The 21,918-nt window shown below is 37.0% G+C and overlaps 1 protein-coding gene across 5 annotated transcripts in view; it reads right to left on the reverse strand.

Moving 5' to 3' along the window:
* Positions 1 to 116: 116 nt before the first annotated feature.
* The window catches only part of RAB3GAP2 (RAB3 GTPase activating non-catalytic protein subunit 2), a 47,588-nt gene continuing 25,786 nt past the window's right edge, over positions 117 to 21,918 (reverse strand). For all 5 annotated transcript variants that reach the window (XM_064446281.1, XM_064446282.1, XM_064446280.1 and 2 more), the window contains 21 exons: positions 21,467 to 21,610; positions 21,135 to 21,217; positions 20,541 to 20,605; positions 20,018 to 20,108; positions 17,708 to 17,835; positions 16,768 to 16,981; positions 15,191 to 15,288; positions 14,247 to 14,352; positions 13,078 to 13,238; positions 11,377 to 11,593; positions 10,830 to 11,003; positions 10,593 to 10,699; positions 9,476 to 9,542; positions 8,575 to 8,645; positions 6,426 to 6,461; positions 5,776 to 5,850; positions 5,313 to 5,531; positions 3,461 to 3,550; positions 3,158 to 3,376; positions 2,320 to 2,478; positions 117 to 2,037 (listed from right to left, as the gene is read on the reverse strand). In XM_064446281.1, coding sequence (XP_064302351.1) covers positions 1,891 to 2,037; positions 2,320 to 2,478; positions 3,158 to 3,376; positions 3,461 to 3,550; positions 5,313 to 5,531; positions 5,776 to 5,850; positions 6,426 to 6,461; positions 8,575 to 8,645; positions 9,476 to 9,542; positions 10,593 to 10,699; positions 10,830 to 11,003; positions 11,377 to 11,593; positions 13,078 to 13,238; positions 14,247 to 14,352; positions 15,191 to 15,288; positions 16,768 to 16,981; positions 17,708 to 17,835; positions 20,018 to 20,108; positions 20,541 to 20,605; positions 21,135 to 21,217; positions 21,467 to 21,610 — 2,671 coding nt within the window. In that variant the 3' untranslated portion in view covers positions 117 to 1,890. The remainder of the gene's footprint in view (positions 2,038 to 2,319; positions 2,479 to 3,157; positions 3,377 to 3,460; positions 3,551 to 5,312; positions 5,532 to 5,775; positions 5,851 to 6,425; positions 6,462 to 8,574; positions 8,646 to 9,475; positions 9,543 to 10,592; positions 10,700 to 10,829; positions 11,004 to 11,376; positions 11,594 to 13,077; positions 13,239 to 14,246; positions 14,353 to 15,190; positions 15,289 to 16,767; positions 16,982 to 17,707; positions 17,836 to 20,017; positions 20,109 to 20,540; positions 20,606 to 21,134; positions 21,218 to 21,466; positions 21,611 to 21,918) is intronic.

Raw genomic sequence — 21,918 nt, forward strand, 5'->3', positions numbered from 1 at the left:
GTTCTGCAGAACCCCAGAGAAGCAGTCCTCTCTCCACTGGAGCATCTGCTCCTCTGGGTACAAAACAGAAGAAAAGGTGGTGACCACCATTTCCTAAAAAGAAGGAAAAGACACAATGAAACCTCAAATTTTATTTAATCAATTTACACAAACCCACAGCAAATTAGACACAAAATAGCACTATATACAGTGTTACTTACAGTACATTACAGATTTGATTGGTGTAGTGCCAGCTCTGACATGATACTCAGTTACAGTAAAATCCTTTACACAGCTGTACCAGGATACAGGAACATAATGCAACTAGGAAAGATTTTGGGTTTTCCTCAGGTTCCAGGATGACCCAATCTCTCACGTACTCATTTCTGCAGAAGTCCAAAGTGCTGTCAGGCAAGGTGGTAAAGTCACCTGTGCAATCTTGCCTTCTTTCCCTACCGCTGTTTTAGCCTCAGTTATGGAGCCTAAAACAGACTAGGGCTGGCCACTTATTCTTGCTAGAACTTGCACTGTAGGAAGTCAAACAGTATCAAACCCTGTCAAGAAGCCTTCATCAGCTACACCACGTGCAGTGATGAGGAACTGGGGGTGCTGACGAGGTGAAGGAGGCTGTGTAGAACAAGCCACCTACATAATGTTTTTTAGGGAGAGTCTCACCCTTAGATGACATACTTCAGCACATACTTCAGAAAGATAAGAGCAAATTCTGTCTCCAGCAAGGCAGAATACTATGAATGTTTCTTACATATGATGCAAGAAGAACAGGTTACAAGATGGAGCTACTGATTTCAGCTGACTTGAAGACAAAACCAGTTTACACCAATTTCATTTTTCTCTCCTAGCTTCCTTTAGGTAGAAAGTAAATAGTACTAGCTGATGCAAGATAATCATGTTTAATACCACTCCAGTAGTGAAGATACTTGCTATACAATTCCCTGTAGGTACCATAAATAATAGTGGGTTATTTAAGGCTAAAGTACTCAGTACTATAGTTCTTCAGTGAAGTTGGGTCAACTATTTAAGCAGATTTTGACTACAAGTGTGTGCAGAGATTTTGACTACAAATGTGTGCAGAGATTTATAGCATACTACATCTTCTACAGTGGTAAGATGGGGGAAAAAAAAAAAATCTTACAGTAAGACATTCCTTGACCTACTTAAACTCAGCAGAGCTTAACAGTAAAGGAGAGGGATGTAAATCCAGTTTTAGCTGAAGCCCAGCTAGAGACAATACTGGGAGACCTGGACTAAAACATGAGTCCGTATTTGTGTCTGGAGAGTTGGATTCTCCTTCCCAAGCTCTTTCTAATGTGGACTGTTCTCCCTTCGCATAAGGCCCCAGCACGATTCATCCTACGTCGAGCGCAGTCGTCACCCCCATGTATAATGCAGTTTCAAGGCATGAGCCCAACGCCCTCTCTACCTTCTGAAAAAGCGGCGTTGGCTTTACATGGTAACTTCAGAGACTGAATTTTTTCTCGGGTGTAATTCTACAGCTTGTTTCGAAAAACAAATCATACGTGGAACATTGAAACCACAGCAGTTACTGCCAGCATGAAATACAGAATTTCACAAGATGTGATTTCGTAAATAGACTAAAACTGCTGTCAAATATATCCAATTTAGACTACCGCAAGAAGCACTCAAGTCAGAAATAAATAACAAAGCATTTGAGATACTGACAAGTGTACTAGAAACTAAACGTCTTTGTACTAGTGCAGAATTTAAAATATACTCCAATTTAAAATTACCGTCTGAAATTCTGGGGTGGGGAGCACTGTTTTTTTTCATCGTTTAACAAGAGCCACGCCAAAGTTTCTTTCTGTAAAGTTCAGCCTCGTGTAAAATCATGCATTATACCACTACATAGCAGCACTGGGCTAACCCCAACTGTCACGATGAGATGGCTTCCACGGCCTCTATCAGGTTCAAGGCCAGGCTGTACTGCCCATGATTCTCCGGTAAGTGCTCGATGACTTTGTTAACCAGTTTGGCTGTTGTTGCAATTGGCACTTCTACATTCTGAAGTTCCTGGGGGTCCTATGTAAAAGGATAAACACAGCATTGGAGTAATTTTACAGATGATGTTCTGCATATAAGCCCTCCTGAACTTGTATAAAACTAAGGTTTATTAACTCAATTAAGCCGATGCTTTGACCCATGAAACTGCTTTACCCTTCATGAAACAGAACCAGCACCAGGAAAAATGAGAACTAACTCTTGTTTCCATTAGCAAGAAAGGGCCATGCAAACATAATCTCTGTCTTGGTGAACAGAAGCTTCTGATAATTAACCTGTTTTCCTAAATTGAGCTTAACTTACCATAGCTTTGAGCCAAGTACATAGCGTCGGAGGAAGCCTAGCGAGGAGTTCCATACCCTCCTTTGTCTGCGTATGAAGTAAAGCGAAGGCCAGTCTCTGTCCAGCCAGTATCAGCAGCTGCGACGCAAGCACTTCTTTGTCACTCACCTGAAGAAAGGCCTGAAAATAAAAAAAACACAAGGAACTAGCAACCATTTGAGCATGACACAGCTCACTTAACTGGAGGCTTGAAAAGCAGTATCAAAAGAAGCTTCTCAACACTGATACAGTTTTGAGACCGTTTCTTGCGTTACCTGTTACTGTAACAAAGCACATTATTAAAACCTTCACAACAGCAAAAGAGTGAACAAAGGCAGATAATTACTCTGTACTTTACACAGTGATTAGCATGAGCACAAGCTCTGATTTTACAGTTCAGCACCATATTCCTAACTTCCATCTAATCTCTGGTTTGCTTTTCCCCTCAAGAAAGGGAAGGATTTTCTTGTCCAAGGACATAAACTTTTCCTAAAAGAACAGATTACAGGCAAAAAAGCAGATTCCTGAAACAATCAAATACACTATCATAAAAAAGGCTGTACTGGTTCAGACTAACAGTATGACTCCCTCTCATGTTTCCACTAGTTGCTATACACAGACTCTTGTTGGGAAGAAGGTAAAAAATGAGGGTAACTATCGGTCTTTAAAAAGTACTTTTCCAGCCTCTGACTTTTTCAGCCTGGGGATTTTTTGAGCCTGATAATCCTTGCCTAACATCTTAAGTAAGTGAAAAAGTAATTTTAGCAGAATATCTGGCTTAATGCTGTATTGGTTTAAAATTGTTAAAAGCTGTTATTACCTCTTCACCAAGATGGTCCATCCCATAACTATACAGTTCACAGACATAATGCCTTTTGACCACATCCTCAGAGATTTGAAGGTACTGAGCCAGGTCCGCAGCCAAGGTTGGCCAATTCTTCCCCTTTTCAAAAGGAAACAATTCCTCCTCTGAGGCTTCTTCGTCCTTTTGTGATGTATACAGTGTCTGAACTGCTGCACTCACAACTTTGACCAAGAACTTGGAAGCAAAAATTGCAAGTTACTTCACTATTATTTGAAATTTTAGAAGTTTAAGAACCTTCAGGACAAAACTTATACCTACCTGTTGTCGTATGGATAACACGTTTGGATCCATATCTCCACTAGGTAGCAGCTGAATTGAAGTAAGGTCTTTGAAAAATGCATTTTTGCCCTAAAATTGAGAACCAAAGACAGCCCTCAGAGATACAGCGGAATAAAAGGCATCCATTTTCATCCAATACTAAGGAGCCTACTAATTTTTCACATTTAATTTGTACTGCATCTTCTGTTTCTCTCTGGGGTTGAAAATTAATATTGTAAGTTAAAACCACAGAAGCAACACTTTCGTTCACGCAGTCCTAACACGTCAAGGATTTGCTTTCAAACTTAAAACTACCTGCCTGCTAAATTAGGTTTCTGATATGCTCCATCTGGAGCTGGAACTTGGATATATTTTCTGGTCCCTGACTTATCATTCTGGACCAACATACCAAGCATAATACGTAGGAAGAAACACAAACTAGCTGATAGAGAAATACACTTTATCTGTTACTTCTGGATATAGTTGGCGCCACTTAATTTTAAGGTATCTTGAAATACAGATTAATCAAATTTCAGGTAAACCCCTGAATCATGGCACATGGTAGCCCTTGTTTCAGCCCACCATGTACCAGCAGTGATATACTCGATGCCAAGCATCTCCAGCAGTCCTGTTCCGTACTAACGCAGGGAGTAGAGAAACTGGTACAAAAAAAAAAAAGCCTATGTTAAACAGGTCTAGGTAGTGATTTGTGTTGTCAGAAATAAGGTAATAAATGGTCTTCGAAACTTTTAAATGCTTTTTCTGTCATCAGCTAAAATACTCTAAAGACCTGTTGGAAATTCTCTGATAAAGCTCACAAAACAAATAGGAATCTTGCGTGAGTGAAGGCAAAAGGGCAGCGAGTGAGAGAATAATACTTGTGTGTGAAAGAAAGGAGGCACAGGAACAGGGTTTAATTTTACTCTTGAGACTTAATATGCATTTCTAAATGACAGCAGGTAGTATATTAATGCTTTCTGCTAACAGGTAAGCCAAAAAACCAACCAAAAAAGCATAAAAACAATGGAATTTGATCTATGGTAAAGTGCTAAAACCAGACCCAACTTCTTCATCAGAGTTGAACACAGACAAGAACCTATGGCAAAAGGAGAGTAATATTCTGTGTTTATAAAATTCCAGTAAATCATTAAGAAGTCTTCTGCACAGAGTTACAGGACTAAATAATTTTCTCCCCAGCAGGAATTAAATTACAGTCTACACCAGTACTTTGTGTTCAAATTTTTTTAGAATTGTAGTGTGGTAGGGCTCGGAGGAGGGAATCTCAATGTGTGGTACTGCTTTGCATCATGTGTGGTACTGCTTTGCATCAGGGTCAAGCTCTGACTGGAGACATACCGCATTTTAAATGCAGTGAGTTGGGTTTTTTTTAAAGTGCTTTATGTGCATTAAAGGACAAGCTGTTTGTTCTCTTCAAGATGCCCAGAACTCTGGAATAATCATCAGCAATAATGGATACAAGAGTGACCCTAACATAACATTTCTGACCATAAACATTTATGTTTTCTCTGATCTGGCACTTGTCAAAGCAACTAGAAAAACCTGTCATACAATGTTCTTACCATGAGGTATTTTCAGGCCAGCTAATAATTGAGGAGCTGATTTTCATGCATCTGGGGTCACTACAAATCTTTTATTTGTAAGAAAAAGCACCAAGTTTGGGTCTCAGCCTGCATTCCGGTGACAACTTCATTAATGCACCGCAGCACGCTAAGTGTCTTTCATAAAGTTATACAAGAACTGTTTAAAGAGTGAAAGCTAGCATGTATTATAGATAGCAAGAGGAAGGATAGCAATATTAAGATGTGTGCACATAAGCTTTCAAAAGCCATACCTTGCTATCAAACAGCGAGAGAGGCTTCACACTCTTCAGAGAAAATCTCATGATGGCGTACAAGATAGTACATAACACAAACTGGTGTTCAACAAGCGGGTAGTGAATGCGTTTCTGCTCAAGGGCTAGTTCTACTATTGATACTGGTCCTTCTACCGACACCCAAGCATCTTCAGTATCTAAGACAGGAGCCTGCATTTCGTCACTACTAACGTCAGCCTGCCAGAGCAACACAGAAAAGTAGTCACACACAAAATGTCGTCTATACTGGCCTTCTATGCAAAAGACTCGGCTTTAATCACAAGTTCTCAGCAATGAAATTAAAAAGAGAATTTCACGTTTTCTAGAAGTTCATTAATATTTGCCTGAACTGAACAGTACAGAAATTAGTATAACCATATTCTTTAAAGTTAAATTTGAATCAATTAGTTCCTTACTTTCTACAGGAAAAATAAAAATTTACCTCTAGCAATGTTTGCAGAAGATCTGAACAGCAGCCAAGAAAAGCTGTCATTGCTGTGTCACCCATACCTACGTCCTGTTAACAAAGTATATGATTTAAAGTGTTTCGGTTGGAATTAAAACAGGCTTTTATTAGCTCTGTATGTTTGAGAAGACAATTGTTGACATAAAACACATTGTTAATCTCCATTTATTAACCTATTATATTTAAAGGTAAACAAATATTCACTTAAGTACACAAAAGAATTAGAAATAACAGGGAAAAAATAGGAACGAAGCTAAATGTAGCCATTTACAATACTGTATCTCTAAAGACGACTGAATTCCTCAAGTAATCATATCTAGTAAATTTTACTTTCTAAGCCTATCAGTTGTCTTCCAAAAAAGATTTAACTAATGAAATTACACATGAAAAATAATAGTAATTTGTCATGTTATAGTCTCAAGTCTACCTTCTATGATATTGGAAGTTATACTACTGTTCTTGTTTGCTTTGTTAGATAAAGATTAATTTAAATTTCTTAAAATTCATGACATTTTCTCTAGGGCTGCATTCTGAATTTTTGTGAAACTCAAAAATAAACCACAAGCTAGTATTAAAATAAAGGCATTTTTCTTTCTTTCCATTTAGACAGAACTAGTGTTACTTGCCCTCCTGCATAATCTGTCCTTTGGAGCTTTTCCAACCTGTTTTGAAAAAAAAAATATTTCAGCACAATTAAATAGTTTTCATCATAAGGTATCCGTTACCCCATGTTTTAAACTATTACTTTGTATTTGCCCAATATAGAATGAGAACACAGTTCACTGCAGCTACATAATGCAACACTGCATAGCTTGCTTTCAAGAAAAGTTTTGATACAGATCGTACAGCTCAGAAACCGACATCGTTGATGCCAATATTTAGTTCACCCCTTCTTGAAGTCTAGGATTAGAAATAAGGCCCCAAAGTCCTCATTCAAATCTCAAAGGCAGCTAAAAAATTCCCAGTGATTTCTGTAACACAGAACTAGAGCTATAATACCAAGTGTGATATTAGAAAGAAATACTAGGGAACAAGGGAAGAGGAAAGGAAAAGTGAATGCTCCAGCATATTCATTGAGATGGAGAAAGTCTAATAAGAAAGTTATTACATAGTTTCCCTGCTTTGCCTGTCTGAATTCTTCAGAAGAGAGACCTCGGTCATATCCTGTTTAGGAATGTTACGATGAGGCCCAATTTCTACAAGTGGGATCACATGCTGCACATGATGAAGCACATACACGAGTGGAAGTTCTCTCTTCCAAAGCACAAAAGAAAATAAAAGTAACAATTACAACATCATGGCAGAGCCTAAACAATGGCTGAAGTGAGATTCCACGGTCCCGAATTACGGGATGATTTAAACTTGAATTCAAGTGATCCATCATGCTGTTTCAAAGTCTGAATTTAAGACAAGTTTCAGCTGTCAATTTTGGGACCGATTAAGCACCAGCAGATTTGGAAACTGTATTTTTCTGGAAGTTGGTGAGAGATCAGTCGTGCTACTGCTTCTGTAACACAAACCCTAAGGACTAATTCCCAGCTTTCAAACGTACACAAATAACTACTAAAAGTTAGCAACATTTGTTATTACATGATATTTGTTTGAGGTAACAGATGTGTGCAAAAACAGTTAGTTAATAAAAACCTTCATCTCTCCTCCTGCAGGTGTTAATCTAGGCAGAAGTAACAGTGGTGCATTTACATAAAGGCATGCAGAAAAACTGGAAAGGCGTTTTTGCAGAAGCAGCACCTACTACAACTGTACACAACTGAGCCTATTTGCTGAAAGGCACGAGGAAGATGATATTCTCCAATTCTTACAGAGCTAAACAAAAAGCAAAAGCAGAAAGTGAGAGAAGCAAAGGAGAAGGAAAAAAGATGATGAGACAGCAAATTCTTGTGGGTTTTGTGCTAGGTGTTTTGGGGTTTGGGTTTTTTTTTTAAATCACCATCAACACTTCTCTCTCTGCATCTGGACTTCTATGCTGAAAAACATTTAGCTTCTGCTCTACATCCGCACACCAATAGGCAGATTACCCTTACACAATTTAAACAGATCTATCACTTACTGGCAGTGCTCTTCCTAAACTGTCTTCCAGTCCTAAACAGAATTGTCTTCCAGTAAACAGATCCACCACATATTTATAAGTGTTAAAAACCCTGACGTTTTGCAGGGACAAAAGACTGCTAAAACTCATTGCAATCAAGCTGCATACTAGAACAGAAGTTGAATTAGAATGGTAGCGATAAGTTAAAAATGCTCAACAACATCCACAAAATGTTCTGCATTTTGCAGAGTAAGAGCTCATATGTGCAAAACTTGGATCACAACATTAGGAAAAGCTGCTGCTTGTGGGAACCTGAAAGTTTCATGGCAATAACTTACCAGAAAACAGGCACAAAGAAAACACTTTATTTACTGCTTTCTAACTTAAAATTTTACATATACACAAATATATAGTTTTAGACTATTTCACAAATACCTTATTTAGCAATTACAAGCTAACACTACACGTAAGTCTTCAGTACACATCAGCCAATGCTGATCCAGCCACCCCTTAGAGCTGCCTATACTTCATCATTCCACAGACTTGATATTTTAAAATATGCATTCCTTCATCAATTCCCAAAGTTAGTGACATAATAAACCAAATAAGCAGGGCATTTTGATCCAAATTTATTTTAAAAAACCCAAAACAATGGTATAAAAATACTAGTTTCACTAGTTAATAATAAAAATTCAGCCTCAAAAATACCATCACAACACTGCACTCACCTTGTCCATTAGATACGTAGCAGAAGAAAGCCTTTTTACTATGAATGTATTCCACATCATCAGAGCGATACCTAGAACAAGCACACACTTGTAAGCTCCACATGAATAGAAAAGAGATCTTAAAAGGATGGAGTGAAAAGCCATGGGCCAAAGTTCCTTTAATGCAAAGGAAAATTAAAAAACAAACAAAAATAAGGTTATGAATGAAACAAGGAGGAATTATGAGTTATCCTCACTTTATACTTGGACTTCAGATTTCAAATTTTCCAGAAGACGACTAACTAGGTGATTAAATATAGTCAGAAATGCAATGAAACATTTGTTAAAATTATTATTTATGGAGACGGGGTTAAACATTGTAGGTGCACAGAAACTCTGTTGGTAAGCATGAAGGTTTAAGACTAGTGCTTAAGGCACAGAGTATACCTTATTTGCAACACATAAATAATCTACAAAAAAAGACAACTGTCATCACATTCACTAAAACAGAGTATCCAGAAATGCATGAAATGCATGAAAAGTAACTGACTGCAAGAAGCATGTGCCACTGTTTAAATACAAATCAAAAAAATAGTTTCAGAATAATTTTATTTTAAAATGTTTTTAGTTAAACATGTGAACTTTATCTAACCAACTTATTTTCATGGTTCTGATGGAAACTCAGTTTCAACATGAAAAACAAAAGCTTGAGCGTCAGCAGAAAGTTTTGGGATGGTTATTTATTTTGGTTTGGGTTTTGTGGTTTTTTTGTTTGGTTGGTTGGGTTTTTGTTTTGTTTTTTTAATAGAAAACGGCCCTCACCACTACAAACTGCATACATTTATACTAGTCAACAAACAGCTATTTTATTCTGTTGTTTTACAATTTCAAGGACCATTTTTAATAATAGCTTCATACTTACCATGCTGAACGTGAGCATTAATGATGCATCTTAGATGATCTATAGACCTAATGAGAAAACATGCTTCCTTATGTAAAACAAAAAAGTAAAAGAATAAGTCATTACATTATTCAAAACATTTTTTAAATATAAACTATTGATTCTTAAAGGACCCAGATAGATTATTTTAAAGCTACTATTTTTTGACAGTTATAGAACTTGTAAGTTATTCTGATATTGCAATCTTCTCTGCTGCTACCTGACAAACATACGTGCATGTGGCAAAGTGTGTTGTAGTATTCATGAAACATTATAATTTTGGCACTATTTTCAGGGCTTTGTTTTAGTATATATACTGCTAACATACTCTTTGCTGAAAGGTACCTCCACAAACTGCGGTTGTTTTTCAAACACAAAATCCATTTGTGCTAGAAAGATTAATTTTTACTCCATTTCATTACGATGGAATAAGTTTTTAACAATCTCAGAGGAACTTTCCATTCTATAGCAAAGTGTTATGTTGCACAGATCTAAGGAGTGCTAATTTCAATTGTAATGTCATCTAAACTTAGGACAACATTTTCCAGTATCAGAGAAGCTCTACATGAGCAGTGACAAAAAGGATTCCCCGCCCCCCCGCCACCTTCTGTCTCTTACGACAATTCCCAGAAGCAACCAGGGAATCTAGAATAATCAACAAATCTCTCCTTTGTCTTTAAACGGATCGGATTCTGGCCTAACAAATGTAGTAATCTGTGATCTGTTTCAGCATACCCAGAACAGAGGAAATGTTCATCACTATTTTGCAGTACTTGAACTGTTTCGTACTTGCACAAAATACAGTCAAAACCCTTCTTCACACTGTTTAATTGAAGCCAGTTTCCACACTTGCAGTTTTGAGAATCTAATAGCTTAGAAACATACAGTCCTGTCTTTGTGCAGTGCCATTCAGCCTCAGGAACTGCATTTGTTTTCGCAATTCAATTTGCTCTTGCCACTTATCACAGAGAAATTGTAACGACTATGCTTTCAAAGTCAATCTTCTTAACAAAAGTTTTTATGAGCTATTACAAACTTGTGAAACTGCTTCTGTTGAGTTGGTCTTAACCATTACTCCCTGCAAATGAAATTCTTTTACCTCTGGGTCCTTATTCCACTGCACTACATATTCCCAACAGCAATGTGCATGGAGTACATCCACTTCAAGACTACATGGAAATTGCTGATATGCTAGTTGCAGCAGCTCTAGAAAAAATAAAATCTGAAGTTACAAGACAGACTTCTTCCCATTATAATTTCTGCTACTTCACAACAGCAGCAACTAAAACATCTCTGCAGACATTTAGAATTCGAAAACTTCATGTTATTTTCTTACCTAGGATTGTTTCCAAGCCTGCATCTGCTTCTGGTTCCTCAAGGAAGATATTAGTATGCATTTCATCAGATTCTTCAGTACTATCTGTATTGTTTCTGTGTTGGGCCAAATTCAGTACAAGAGGACTGAGGCCTTGCTTAAAAACCCACTTTGCTACAATATCAGCAATACCACCTAGGACATTAAAAAAAAACAAAACACAAACCACCTTATGAGGTATAGTCAATGTATCCCAGAAGATTTATGATTCAGAATCAAAGGACAAGAGAAGAGATAGAGGTTTTAACTAATAGCATTAATTACATAAGGATAACTTTGCCAATTAGAAAACCTCCTAAATCAATTGATTAGAGATTTACAATGCATCCTTTACAGTAATACTCTTACAATTTTAAAACACTGTTCTACTTGGTTTGCATTGTTTTTAAATTAAGAAAAGTAACCAGCAGAACAATTTCCAGTGCAGTGTATATCAAATTGAGGTAAGGATGACTCAGAAGTCTATTAGAAAAACAATCAACCATCTTTCTGAGAGAAAAAAATGTACCTTTTCCAGCTTCGAGCAATTTCTTTACAGAAAGCCTGCCCAAAGGCTCAGTCTGGAGTGATGAAACTCTTTTTGTCCTTTTGGTTACTTTGCTATGCAGTAGTGTTTGAAGTATCAAGCAATCCTCTAGCTGTTTCAGCAAAAGTTTCCAATACTCAGTATCAAGGGAAAGTGCTTCCCAGGATTCCGTGTCTGAACCTACAATTATTTGGGAAAACTAACAGAACATACGAACTGTTTTAGGCCTGTTCGCTTGAAGTAGCACAGATTTGTTTAAAAACAGAAATGCATAGTATTAAAATGGAAAGCTATATCCTAAGAGCTACTGCATTTTAAATAATAATTTTGTTCAAGGTATGTGCATTAACTATCATGCAACCATCAATTAATATCCCACACTGCCCACAAGATATACAGATTCTTAAACAAAAACATAAGGAAATAAAAGGACCTGAAAGGTCATCTTATAGTCTCATTTTAAAGTTCATGTTTAGCTGAAAAATGGGTTAGAATCCCTTCAAAAATATTTAGTTCTAAGTCCTCTGCTATATACACATTCCCAACATATATGATTAATCCACCTACATTTCCATTTCCTATCATACTAAGAAACATCATTCACCCAGAAACACTGGATCACACCCTACCACAGTTCTGTGTGTTATTTTGACAATTCTCATGTTTATCAGCAAATGCTCTGCCAGGAAGCCCAAGTAGGGTGCAGATCTGATTTTTAGCTTTGTACACCAAGACAGCAAACTCTAGAGTTCTCAGAAGCCTGACCATTAACAACTTTAGGCTTTAAGCCAAAGGATGGTAGTAAAAAAAGGGGGGGGGGGGGGGGGGAAGGGATAAATGACTTTATGGAAGGGAGATTTTGGGGGAAATAAAGCTGTTGCTTTATTCTTTGAAGAGCAGAAGAGAAGGTGACAAAGGAGAGACCATATGGGTAAAGCATAATATGTTGCAGCATACCAACATCCCTATTTGGGCAATGCTAACAATTTTAATATATGGAATTACAATACTTAAGGTGAATGTGCAAAAACACTAAAATGCTTCCCAGCAACCTAGTTATAATTTATAAGGCAGTCTATTTACAAGACTGCACATCACCTACACCTAAACCCCATGTAATCTGTTATGGCAAGCAGTAAAATACAAGCATGCCTAGTGCTATTTAGGAATGTAATAACTTTTTCCATTTTGAATGGCAGTGCTGTGTGGAGTGTCACAGTGTTAATCACAAATCTCTTTGTGAAGAGATACTTATTGCTAAAAAAACCCAACCACCCATCACCTTAAGAAGTAAAGCATAGTAACATAATGGCTAAGAAAATCAACCAGTATATAAAAAAACAAATCAAGACTGCATTAAAACAGGTTTACCATCCAGAGTTCAGTGAACTTCTCAAATTTTTGTGGAAACTGCAAAGACTAAGTTTGTCAACATTATTTGCTATTAAGAGAAAAACGCACTGTGCAGTTCCCATTCCATATGTAAATATGTTCAGCAACCAATTCTGATATTCTTTCACCTCAGCATAATATTCTTCAAATTGAAATACAAGTTTTCAGGCTTTCAGGATGTTAGAATGGCAACAAATTAACACCGAGGATGTTATTCCATTACAAAGACAGCAATTTCCACGGAACTGATACAGTAAATAAAATAAAAGGGTGAGGTCCAACATGACATACCTTTTTCTCTGTCACACTGTCAATTATCTGTGCAGTTACAGAATGTCCAACATGAGCAGATAACAAAGCAGCTGCATTATTTTCAGACTGAACACAAGCTGTACGCATCTGCTGCCACCAAGGGGAAACCGACTGAGTGTCCCATGACTCATCTATAGCAACTGTGGAGAAAGGGGGAGCAAGAAACTCAACTTGGGTCATTGGGTGTTAACATTAGTAAAGCAGCAGCCAACCCTGAAACCATCACTTACTAATACAGCTTGTATTAGGAACAATTTCCAATTACTCTACATTATCTTTTTCTAGGTATGCAGCATACAATTTCTAGATTGTAACTCGAATTTAAAATAATGAGTGGAACATTAATTACTTGTTCTCCAAGTTTCGTTTGTAGGAAATGGGCAATAGATCTAAATCACTAGGTAGTAAAACCTGCTGCACGTTTACTAGATATAAGGAATATTACAAAGTGATCCTTTGCAATGCAGACAGCTTCTTTTGTGATTTCAAGATGCCACACGTATTCAATGTGCTCAAGCTGGCTCTCTTCAGGCTACCTCATGTTCAGCAGGATTAATTTATTCAGACAGCAGCAGCAGCATATTCACACTTCCAGTTTCAAGCTGACAATGGTGCCCTATGGCAAACTAGACATAAGGGAACCTGGCACAGACATTTTCATACAGCTCTGTGTGAGGCAGGAGAATCAGCATGTGTACATTACACAGCTTACTTCAAATCATGGCAAGCTGACTTTTAAAGTACCCCCAAATTAGAGATGTTAAATATACAAATACTGCTAGAATAACAGTGTCTCAATGAGTTAAAGCAACTGGAAGGACTTCCAAGAGCCAGTCAGCACAAGGGAGAGGGGCAGGACTACACACCCAAAAAAGGGAGGAAGGGGAGCTGGACAGCCACCTTCTGGTGCCAAATAGGAGTTGTGTCAACTTAGTGGAAAGTGAAACTGCAGGTCATGAAGACCACCTTTAATTGTGATGCTTCAGATCTTGATTGTATTTTTGGTTAGTTCATCAACATGCACCATTTAGCTGTCAGAAAATTTGTGAGGAGAAAACCCTAAGTGATAATACAGGCTAGTCAGAGTAGCAGATTTCTAATAATAATTGGTATCAGTTGTGTTTACGTGTTCCAAATGCACATTTCACCTTTCATTTTGCTCAGAAGTGACAGCAGAGTGTGAAGGCAACTGACAGAACCTGGTTTGTCTAGAATATCTTTTTCCTTGGAAAGCCATAAATTGAGAAGGAGCGACTGTAAAAAAAGAGAATATGCAATTAAAGCAATAGAATGAAATTCTAATATTGCAATACACCTACTGCAAACACTTTCTTGAACAAATTTTGTGTCATGTAACAGAAGTGTTATATACATGAACCCTTATTATATTAACATAGAAAGTTAAAAATACATTGCATAAGATACCCCATGACAGACTTTGAAATGGAACAATACAATCTGTATCTTTCATTTAGAAAGATATCTTAGAAAACACCCTCATTTGAAGGCACAGCCAGCTAATACCAGTATGTTAGCAAACTCAACTTGGTAAACATTAGTAGTTATTAATAATCACAGCTGAAAATCTTAACACAGGCAAGTAATACTGAAATAGGTGTTTCCATCATTACGTAGTGGATGGAAAGAAGTAGCAAAACACTAAAGTTACATGCAGATGAAAGATAAAGATGGTTGTCTGAACACTACTAGTGACTCTGAAAACTTCACTAAATTCTTTTTGAACTTCCTTGCTTGCAAAAAGGGATAACAACAAATATATCAGTGCCTGAAATTAACTACTCATAATTCTTGGTTCTTTGTAGAAGTCTTCAGCTAATCTTCTTGTAGTCCTAAATGCATACTCTAGACATTCCCACTACAAAACCTACATTTTCTACTAGATTCTTTTTTTTTCTTTGTTGTATCTTAAGTGGGAAATACAAATACCAGCACCTAAAACACTGAATACGGGAGTATTTCAACACAGTCTGAACACAGCATTAATTCAGAGGTCAACATTCCGTTTTTCCTTTCAATATTCTGTTTTCAAAACACTAAATGAAAGTTTTAAAGTATGGAATAAATATCTTACCAATAGGATTTGAGGGCTAAAACCTGCCGATTCCAATGCTTGGCACATTTCCTCTGTGGAACTCTCCCCACACAAACACTTCCAGAATAAAAAGCTGCCTGAAGCAAAAATTAGTTGCAATTATGAATGACATCTAAAGCCAGTGCCTCTCCCCTTACACTTACATGAAAGATCATATGTTGATCAGGTCCTACTGAGTGCAATACAGAGGACTAAGTGACATCCAGCATACCCTGATGTTTACCCTTAGTGGAGCAGAAGGTTCATTACAAAGGACGTAAGTGTCCCTACCACTACAGGGGGCATATGGAAAATGGATTTATAACAAAACAAATGGTATTGTACTGCTTGCATTACACATTTTGTTCAGTTCAAAGAATGGCTTGAAGTGTCAGACAAGTTTATCCATGGAGTAATCCGTAACTCTGTGGCAGCATGTTGTATCTTATATAGCAAACTAATGGTACTTCAACCAATTAAAAAACCCAGACAATTACATAATTCATACCTTTCCAGCAGTACAGAAGGTGTGAGTGTCCCTTTGAGGCAGAGGAAAACTGGAAAAACAAGATCTTCAAGAAACTATCTAAACTGTTCAGCGTGACATTGATACTTCAATTATATTTGTTTCCAGCTGAACACCCTCAGAAGTTACTGGTGATCCCTGCCCAAGATGGTGGGGAGAAGAGTACTTCTACCCCAGTTCTGAAAACCAAGTGTCGTGTTATGGTAGAGAAAACGCAAATTCTAAAACTACCTAGAAACAGCCTTTGATCTTCATACAGATGAAAGCCAAGCTCTTCTGCTTAACTTTTCAATCCCAATTCCTCTCAAGTTCTGATGATTAAAGCCAAAAGAAGCAGGACGCTACAAAGTGAACACCATGCAATACCTGTGTACAGAACTCTGTTTCCACCAAAATTCCCCCAGAAAAAAAACATCTGGAAAGACTGTACTTTTGAAACAGGTTTAACTCAAGCTGCTTCCACTTGTTATTTCCCAACAGCCCCTCAAGCACAGATCTGCAAACTAAAGCAGACTACAGACAGTAACCCCATCCCACACCCCAAGACACCCCAGACACTCTCCCCATCCATAATATTTCAGATCAACATTGTCCAATATCTCCTCAACTCTACAAATGAGGGGTCCTTATTCCTTCACCTAACGGTCCTGTGCTGCCTCTGGTCAGCTCCTCCATCTCCAAGGCTAAAGTCAGTCCTGTCATTAACTGAACTCTTGAGGTGCTGCAACCACAAAAGAAACGGCTGGATACAACTGCTCTGTAAAGTACCTAGTTGCTACTGTCCAACTCAGCGGTGTTAAAAAACGAATGAGCAGTGATAACATGGCTCTAGGGTAATTACAGCCACAGGTGTAGTTAACCTGTATTAATATCCATCTAGTTAGAAAGACTTGTCCTACGGCTAAAGGTAAGAGTCTGGAACTAGCACTGTCACATACCACTTCAAGGCAAGCCAGCTTGTTAAACCCCCAGATTAAGGCTAAAATATTAAGACCATCTTAGATTATAACCAGTCTTTAAGTAATTTGACAAACAGTTCAGTAGCTCTTACCTAAAGCCACATATTCTCTGTCTTCCATATTTTTCACATTAATCACATCCTTTTCATATTCCAAATAATCTAAGAACACTTTCACAGACAATACGTCATCCTTCTCATCAGCAAACTGAACAGTAGTTCGGGTGTTTTCTTTCTTGTAGTTCTCCAGCAAAGTTTGGAGCCTATGAAAATCTTTTTCTTCCAGCCGAAGCAGCTTAGCCAAGTCCTTAAAAGAAAAGCGCAAAGAACTACACATCACAAGGCTAGTGCAAACATATGTTTTTCAAAACACAGTAAAAACTAAAACAAAAGTCAGAAGAGTCAAAATACTGTTTTGAACATTAAAAAAAATCTTTTAAAAGGGCCAAAATGATTGAATAATCTCAAAATGAGTTTTTCATATAGCTCAAATGAAGACCATCCCTAGCTTCATTTTTAAGGAGTTCCGCAGATACGTTTCCCGTATTTAGTTTCTGCTCATAGTATAGCAATCACCCATCAAGCAAACAAGCCAATATAACACCACTCTACATAGTTTTTATAAGTGTATAAGCATTTGCACAAATAATATCAAAAGCAAGCCAAATTATGATACTACACAAACAAGTATCAGAATTTGTAATTTCTACTGGTTTCAAAACATCCCTCCAAAACTAAACAAAGTTAAAAACATGCTCGATAAAGGATGGAAACCATTAGATCCTGGTTCTATTTTCACTTCTGTATCAACTTTACATGACTACTGAAGAATATTAGGCAGATGAATTACTAGGCATTTGTACTGGGGAAAGAGAGGGGGAAGCATTATAAAACAACTACTTCATTAAAAGTTCCAGGCCAAAAAACAAGTAACTCACTCACCTACTTACTTTATCCCAGGCCTTGAAAACATATTTTTATGCTTAAATCACCACTTGATTCTACAAGAAAACTGAATTTTCAATTTACTCACATTATCTGACGGTGGAGTGTCTTTCTGTATGCTTTGGGAATTTAGTTTGCTAACAAGTTCATAAAGATGTAACAGCTTTAACTTGTTTGCGCAGAACTGCAGTAGCCCTTCATCCACACACTCAAGCTCTGAGAAGAAATAAAAACTGCATGTGAACTTGAATATACAGCCTGGAACATTGAAACATACTTCGCAGCTGCACTAAACTCCTCCTTTATTAGAACTGGAGGACTTATGTGTCTCAGTGTAATCTTTTGACGAACAGCTGCTTGGAATGATTATATTTAATTCATGGCAGTATAAAACAAGATTTATTTATTTTTACGAGAAGTGTCAGAGAAAGATATCAGATTCATTTTTTAACTGAAGGAGGTTGACAATGGGGAACTGAACAAAGACAAATCTCTCGGCTTTTTCTGGTTTAAGGCCAAACCAAAGACTGCCCAAAATTGAAATACTCTAAGTCTCAAACATATTAATACCAAACTATAATCTTTTATTCTTATGCCAATATTTTAAGCATATTCCTTGTATCAGAAGAGAGATTGATATCTAATATCAGTAGATATCAATTTCATCGCTGCAAAACACTGCCTTTTGTATTTCCACAATCTCAGTCTCAGAAATTGGACCTACCTATTGACATTCAAATTTCAGCAACAATTAAAGCAGTCAGAATATAGGAAGCTAACACCAATATTGGAAAAAATCTATTCCAACTCCTCTGTTTTAAAAGAAAGCATTTTACAGATGTCCTAAAAGGACCTTTCTATAGAAAAGATATCTCTGAATATGTTATCTTCACCAGAAACAGTTTCTAAATACGATTTTCTCCCTATGAACCCTTAAACACTTTTGATACATTGCTATTAAAAATCCTACAAATAAAACAAATGTACAGAGCTTGCTGCACAGTTGCTTGACCTTTTCTTCACAACCACAGCATTCAAAGAGCCCAGCATCTGCTTCACATTATCTTTTACCTACTAAGCACAAGTGGAAGGATATGCCACTACTCTTCTGAAATTAGAAGGCTGGAACATCAGCCAAGTTTGTTCTTTATTGTGACTGTGAGGAAATAATGTTATGTGTGACAATAAAAGATTAATGATGAAAAGACACACTCAAATAAACAGACATAAGTGTACAGTTCTGTCAATCTCTCTTCCATGTAAAAGGGCATGTTTCCATTTTTCCTTTGATTTTTTTTGGAATTCTAATAGAAATGGTTAATGCTAGTGATTTAGAATGACAGAGACCAAAATTAAGTAGAGGACTGCCATGTGTGAAGCTCTCCATCACCTCCATGAAAATAGGAGGAAAAAAACCCCACCACCCCACACTAATACAAGTAAAAGACAGACTTCCTCTCAAGGCTTTGAAACTATGAAAACATGTTGTTACATTCTCACTGAGGTAGGACAAGGGGCACAGCCTTCCCAATTGACAAATGGTTTATTCAGGACTTCTACACAATGCTGGTAGGGATTTCTTGACCCCTATTGTTAAAGCCTCATCTTCTAACAAGCTGAAATTAATCCAAAGAAAAAAAATAAAAAAAAAACCCCAGACTTCTATTGCTGAGAAGTCCCAACACATGCAAAGGAAGTAGCAGGCGCATGCTTTTCCACTGTATTCCTCAATACCCAGCTGGGTCTCCAAAATCAGGTCACCCCAACCTCAAGCATGAAAAAGTTTCTCCCAGTTTAGAAATATTCAAGCATATCATTTCAAAGAAGCAAACTTGCAGACTTTCAGCAACAACATTTTGAATGGGTAATGACATTTCCTGACATTGGCTCTGAAATCTCTAGCAAAACGTATGAAATGTAACTTCAGCAAAGTTTACCAAGAAAAGATACCAGGCGTCTGGCCAGAGCTCAGATCCTCAGTAATAAGGATTTTGTGCATTAAAATTCACAGACCCAAAGTACCACATCCTTACTGCCTTCCTTGGAGAGAGAGAAAAAACTAAATTTTCTACAGGCCGAAGTCTGTGTGACCTTCTTTCTGAAGGAAGCTTTTACCGGATGCAAATACCCAGCCCAGTTGTTGGGTGTTTTTCTTTTTTAATACAATCACAAGTTACTAGGCACATAGGAAGCATAGCAAAGCATACTTACTAGCAAGCTATTTGCAGTCTGCATTAAAAAAAAACATGTAGAAGCAACATCCTGTGATTTCTAGTAGCAAAACTACGCAGACTAAGTCTGGTCTCCCTGTGGAACAGAATAGTTCTACAATAGCTTTATAGCACTGCAGACAAAGTGCAAATGCCTCTTCATATTTGCAAAATAAATATCCACCTACCCTGTTTTTTTAAATTATCCATTAATGTCTGAGTGGTGTTTGTGAGAGATGAAAGTGGCACACGTTCACTTGTCAATATACTTTCCAGAGCCTGTTAAGCAGACGTTCAACAGAATTAAACATTTACTTAATTTTACTGTAAAAACATGTAAGGTAAGCCAACAAAGCATAACTTTGACAATGATTTTTCATCTGTATTTGTCTTTGCATATACTTGTGGTGTTATCTGATCCTATGGATCTCTCTTTTTATTATTTTGACTTTCATCACGGAAGATGCCTTGGGGGGGTCACAACTCAATTCCAGTTGATATGTTGTAAAATAAAAAAATATTAAGAAATTTTAAAAAACCCAAACCAACCAAAAAAAAACCAAACACAAAACCCCCCACCAAATTAGCTCAATTTTTTTTTTTCAAGTAACTCTAGGAAAAAAATAACATATTTTGAAAGATTTAGCACTCTAATCAGATAACACAACATTTTTTTCTAATATTAAAGTATAATGGCTTCTAAATACTCACCTGTTTCTTTGTAGCAGGGTATTTGATATCAAGTATTAATTCCTTTGCTTCAGCTTCAATCAAATCTGCAAGCAAAGACAATCACAACTTCAAGTCATATTTCTCAAATGCATTCTGAAAAACAAGTCAACCTGCACCACAGTTAAGATGCACATTGGTTCATGCTATAGACACGAAGACACTACTATAAAAGTTGCCAAAATAAACTTGGGGAAAATGAAACAGAATAACAGCTCAGTGGCATCTCTTACTCTAAATCTGTCTTTTGTAAGAAATATGTATTACTTGCAGGAAGATGGATATCTAGAGTCAAATGCTGAACTCCATTATATAGCATAATGGGCTGCAAATAGACCATGTTTTATGCAAGCACTCAAAGTACAGTTTAGTTAAGATTTACATGGGATCCCTGTATAAAATAAACTTAATCTGGTAGCTTATTAAAAAAAATACAAGCTACCTAAAGGTCATAATTCACAGCACATACAGTTGTCAGAATGTACCACAATCATACCTGTGTTTGTACACTTACAGGACAGACAATACAAGAACAATTTGATAACATACAATCTTAAATTATACAAGAGAACCTACCCAGGTCTGAGGTTTTAGCTTTGAGTAAAGCATTTAACTTCTTCACTAGATGCATATCCTTTGCTCGCTCACACTTTTTATCACTGAAAGGAAATAGTTTTGGTTGTATGAGTGAAGAGAACTAAAGTGAATGATTCAGAAAAAAAAATTATTTATGCTACTTCAAGATAACATCACATTAATAAAGTTAATGCATACAAACTAATGAGACTATTACCAGAGTACTATTCAGCTTGAGAAGGAACACCAGAATTGCTCTCTCTAAATAAAATATTGTTTCCAAAAACAATAATCGAAGTCATTTGGTTATACCAAGCACAGAAAGTCCTTACCTCAGTGCTAAATGGAAAGGTACATGGACAGTTTTTATGCTTCCAGAGACTGGATCAACAAGGCATATCTGATGAGTCTGAGGCTGCCATCCCTGACTGGTCACATTGTTTAGACCCATTATTTTATAACCAGGATACAACAACCTGAAATCAACAAAAACCACAGCCTTTACAGTGAAGAACAAAATCAGCAACCTTCCCTTTCCACACACTGAATAAAAAGATGACAAATTTTATAAAGCTGAAGTTTAACTACTGCTAAATGTGTTTATCAGGAAAAACTGTAGAGTGACAAAACATGACAAAATCTCCTTCTATAAAACCAGATGCATTCAGAAGAAACACTGTGAGCAAATAAAGCAGCGCCTGCCAGCATTTCCGCTTTTACCGCTGGCATATTCACATATCACTTTATTGCAGCAGCACAGCCAATATGCCTACCTGCTAACTGT

The sequence above is a fragment of the Phalacrocorax carbo genome, chromosome 3 (assembly GCF_963921805.1).
Source record: "Phalacrocorax carbo chromosome 3, bPhaCar2.1, whole genome shotgun sequence".
In the NCBI taxonomy this organism is placed as follows: Eukaryota; Metazoa; Chordata; class Aves; order Suliformes; family Phalacrocoracidae; genus Phalacrocorax; species Phalacrocorax carbo.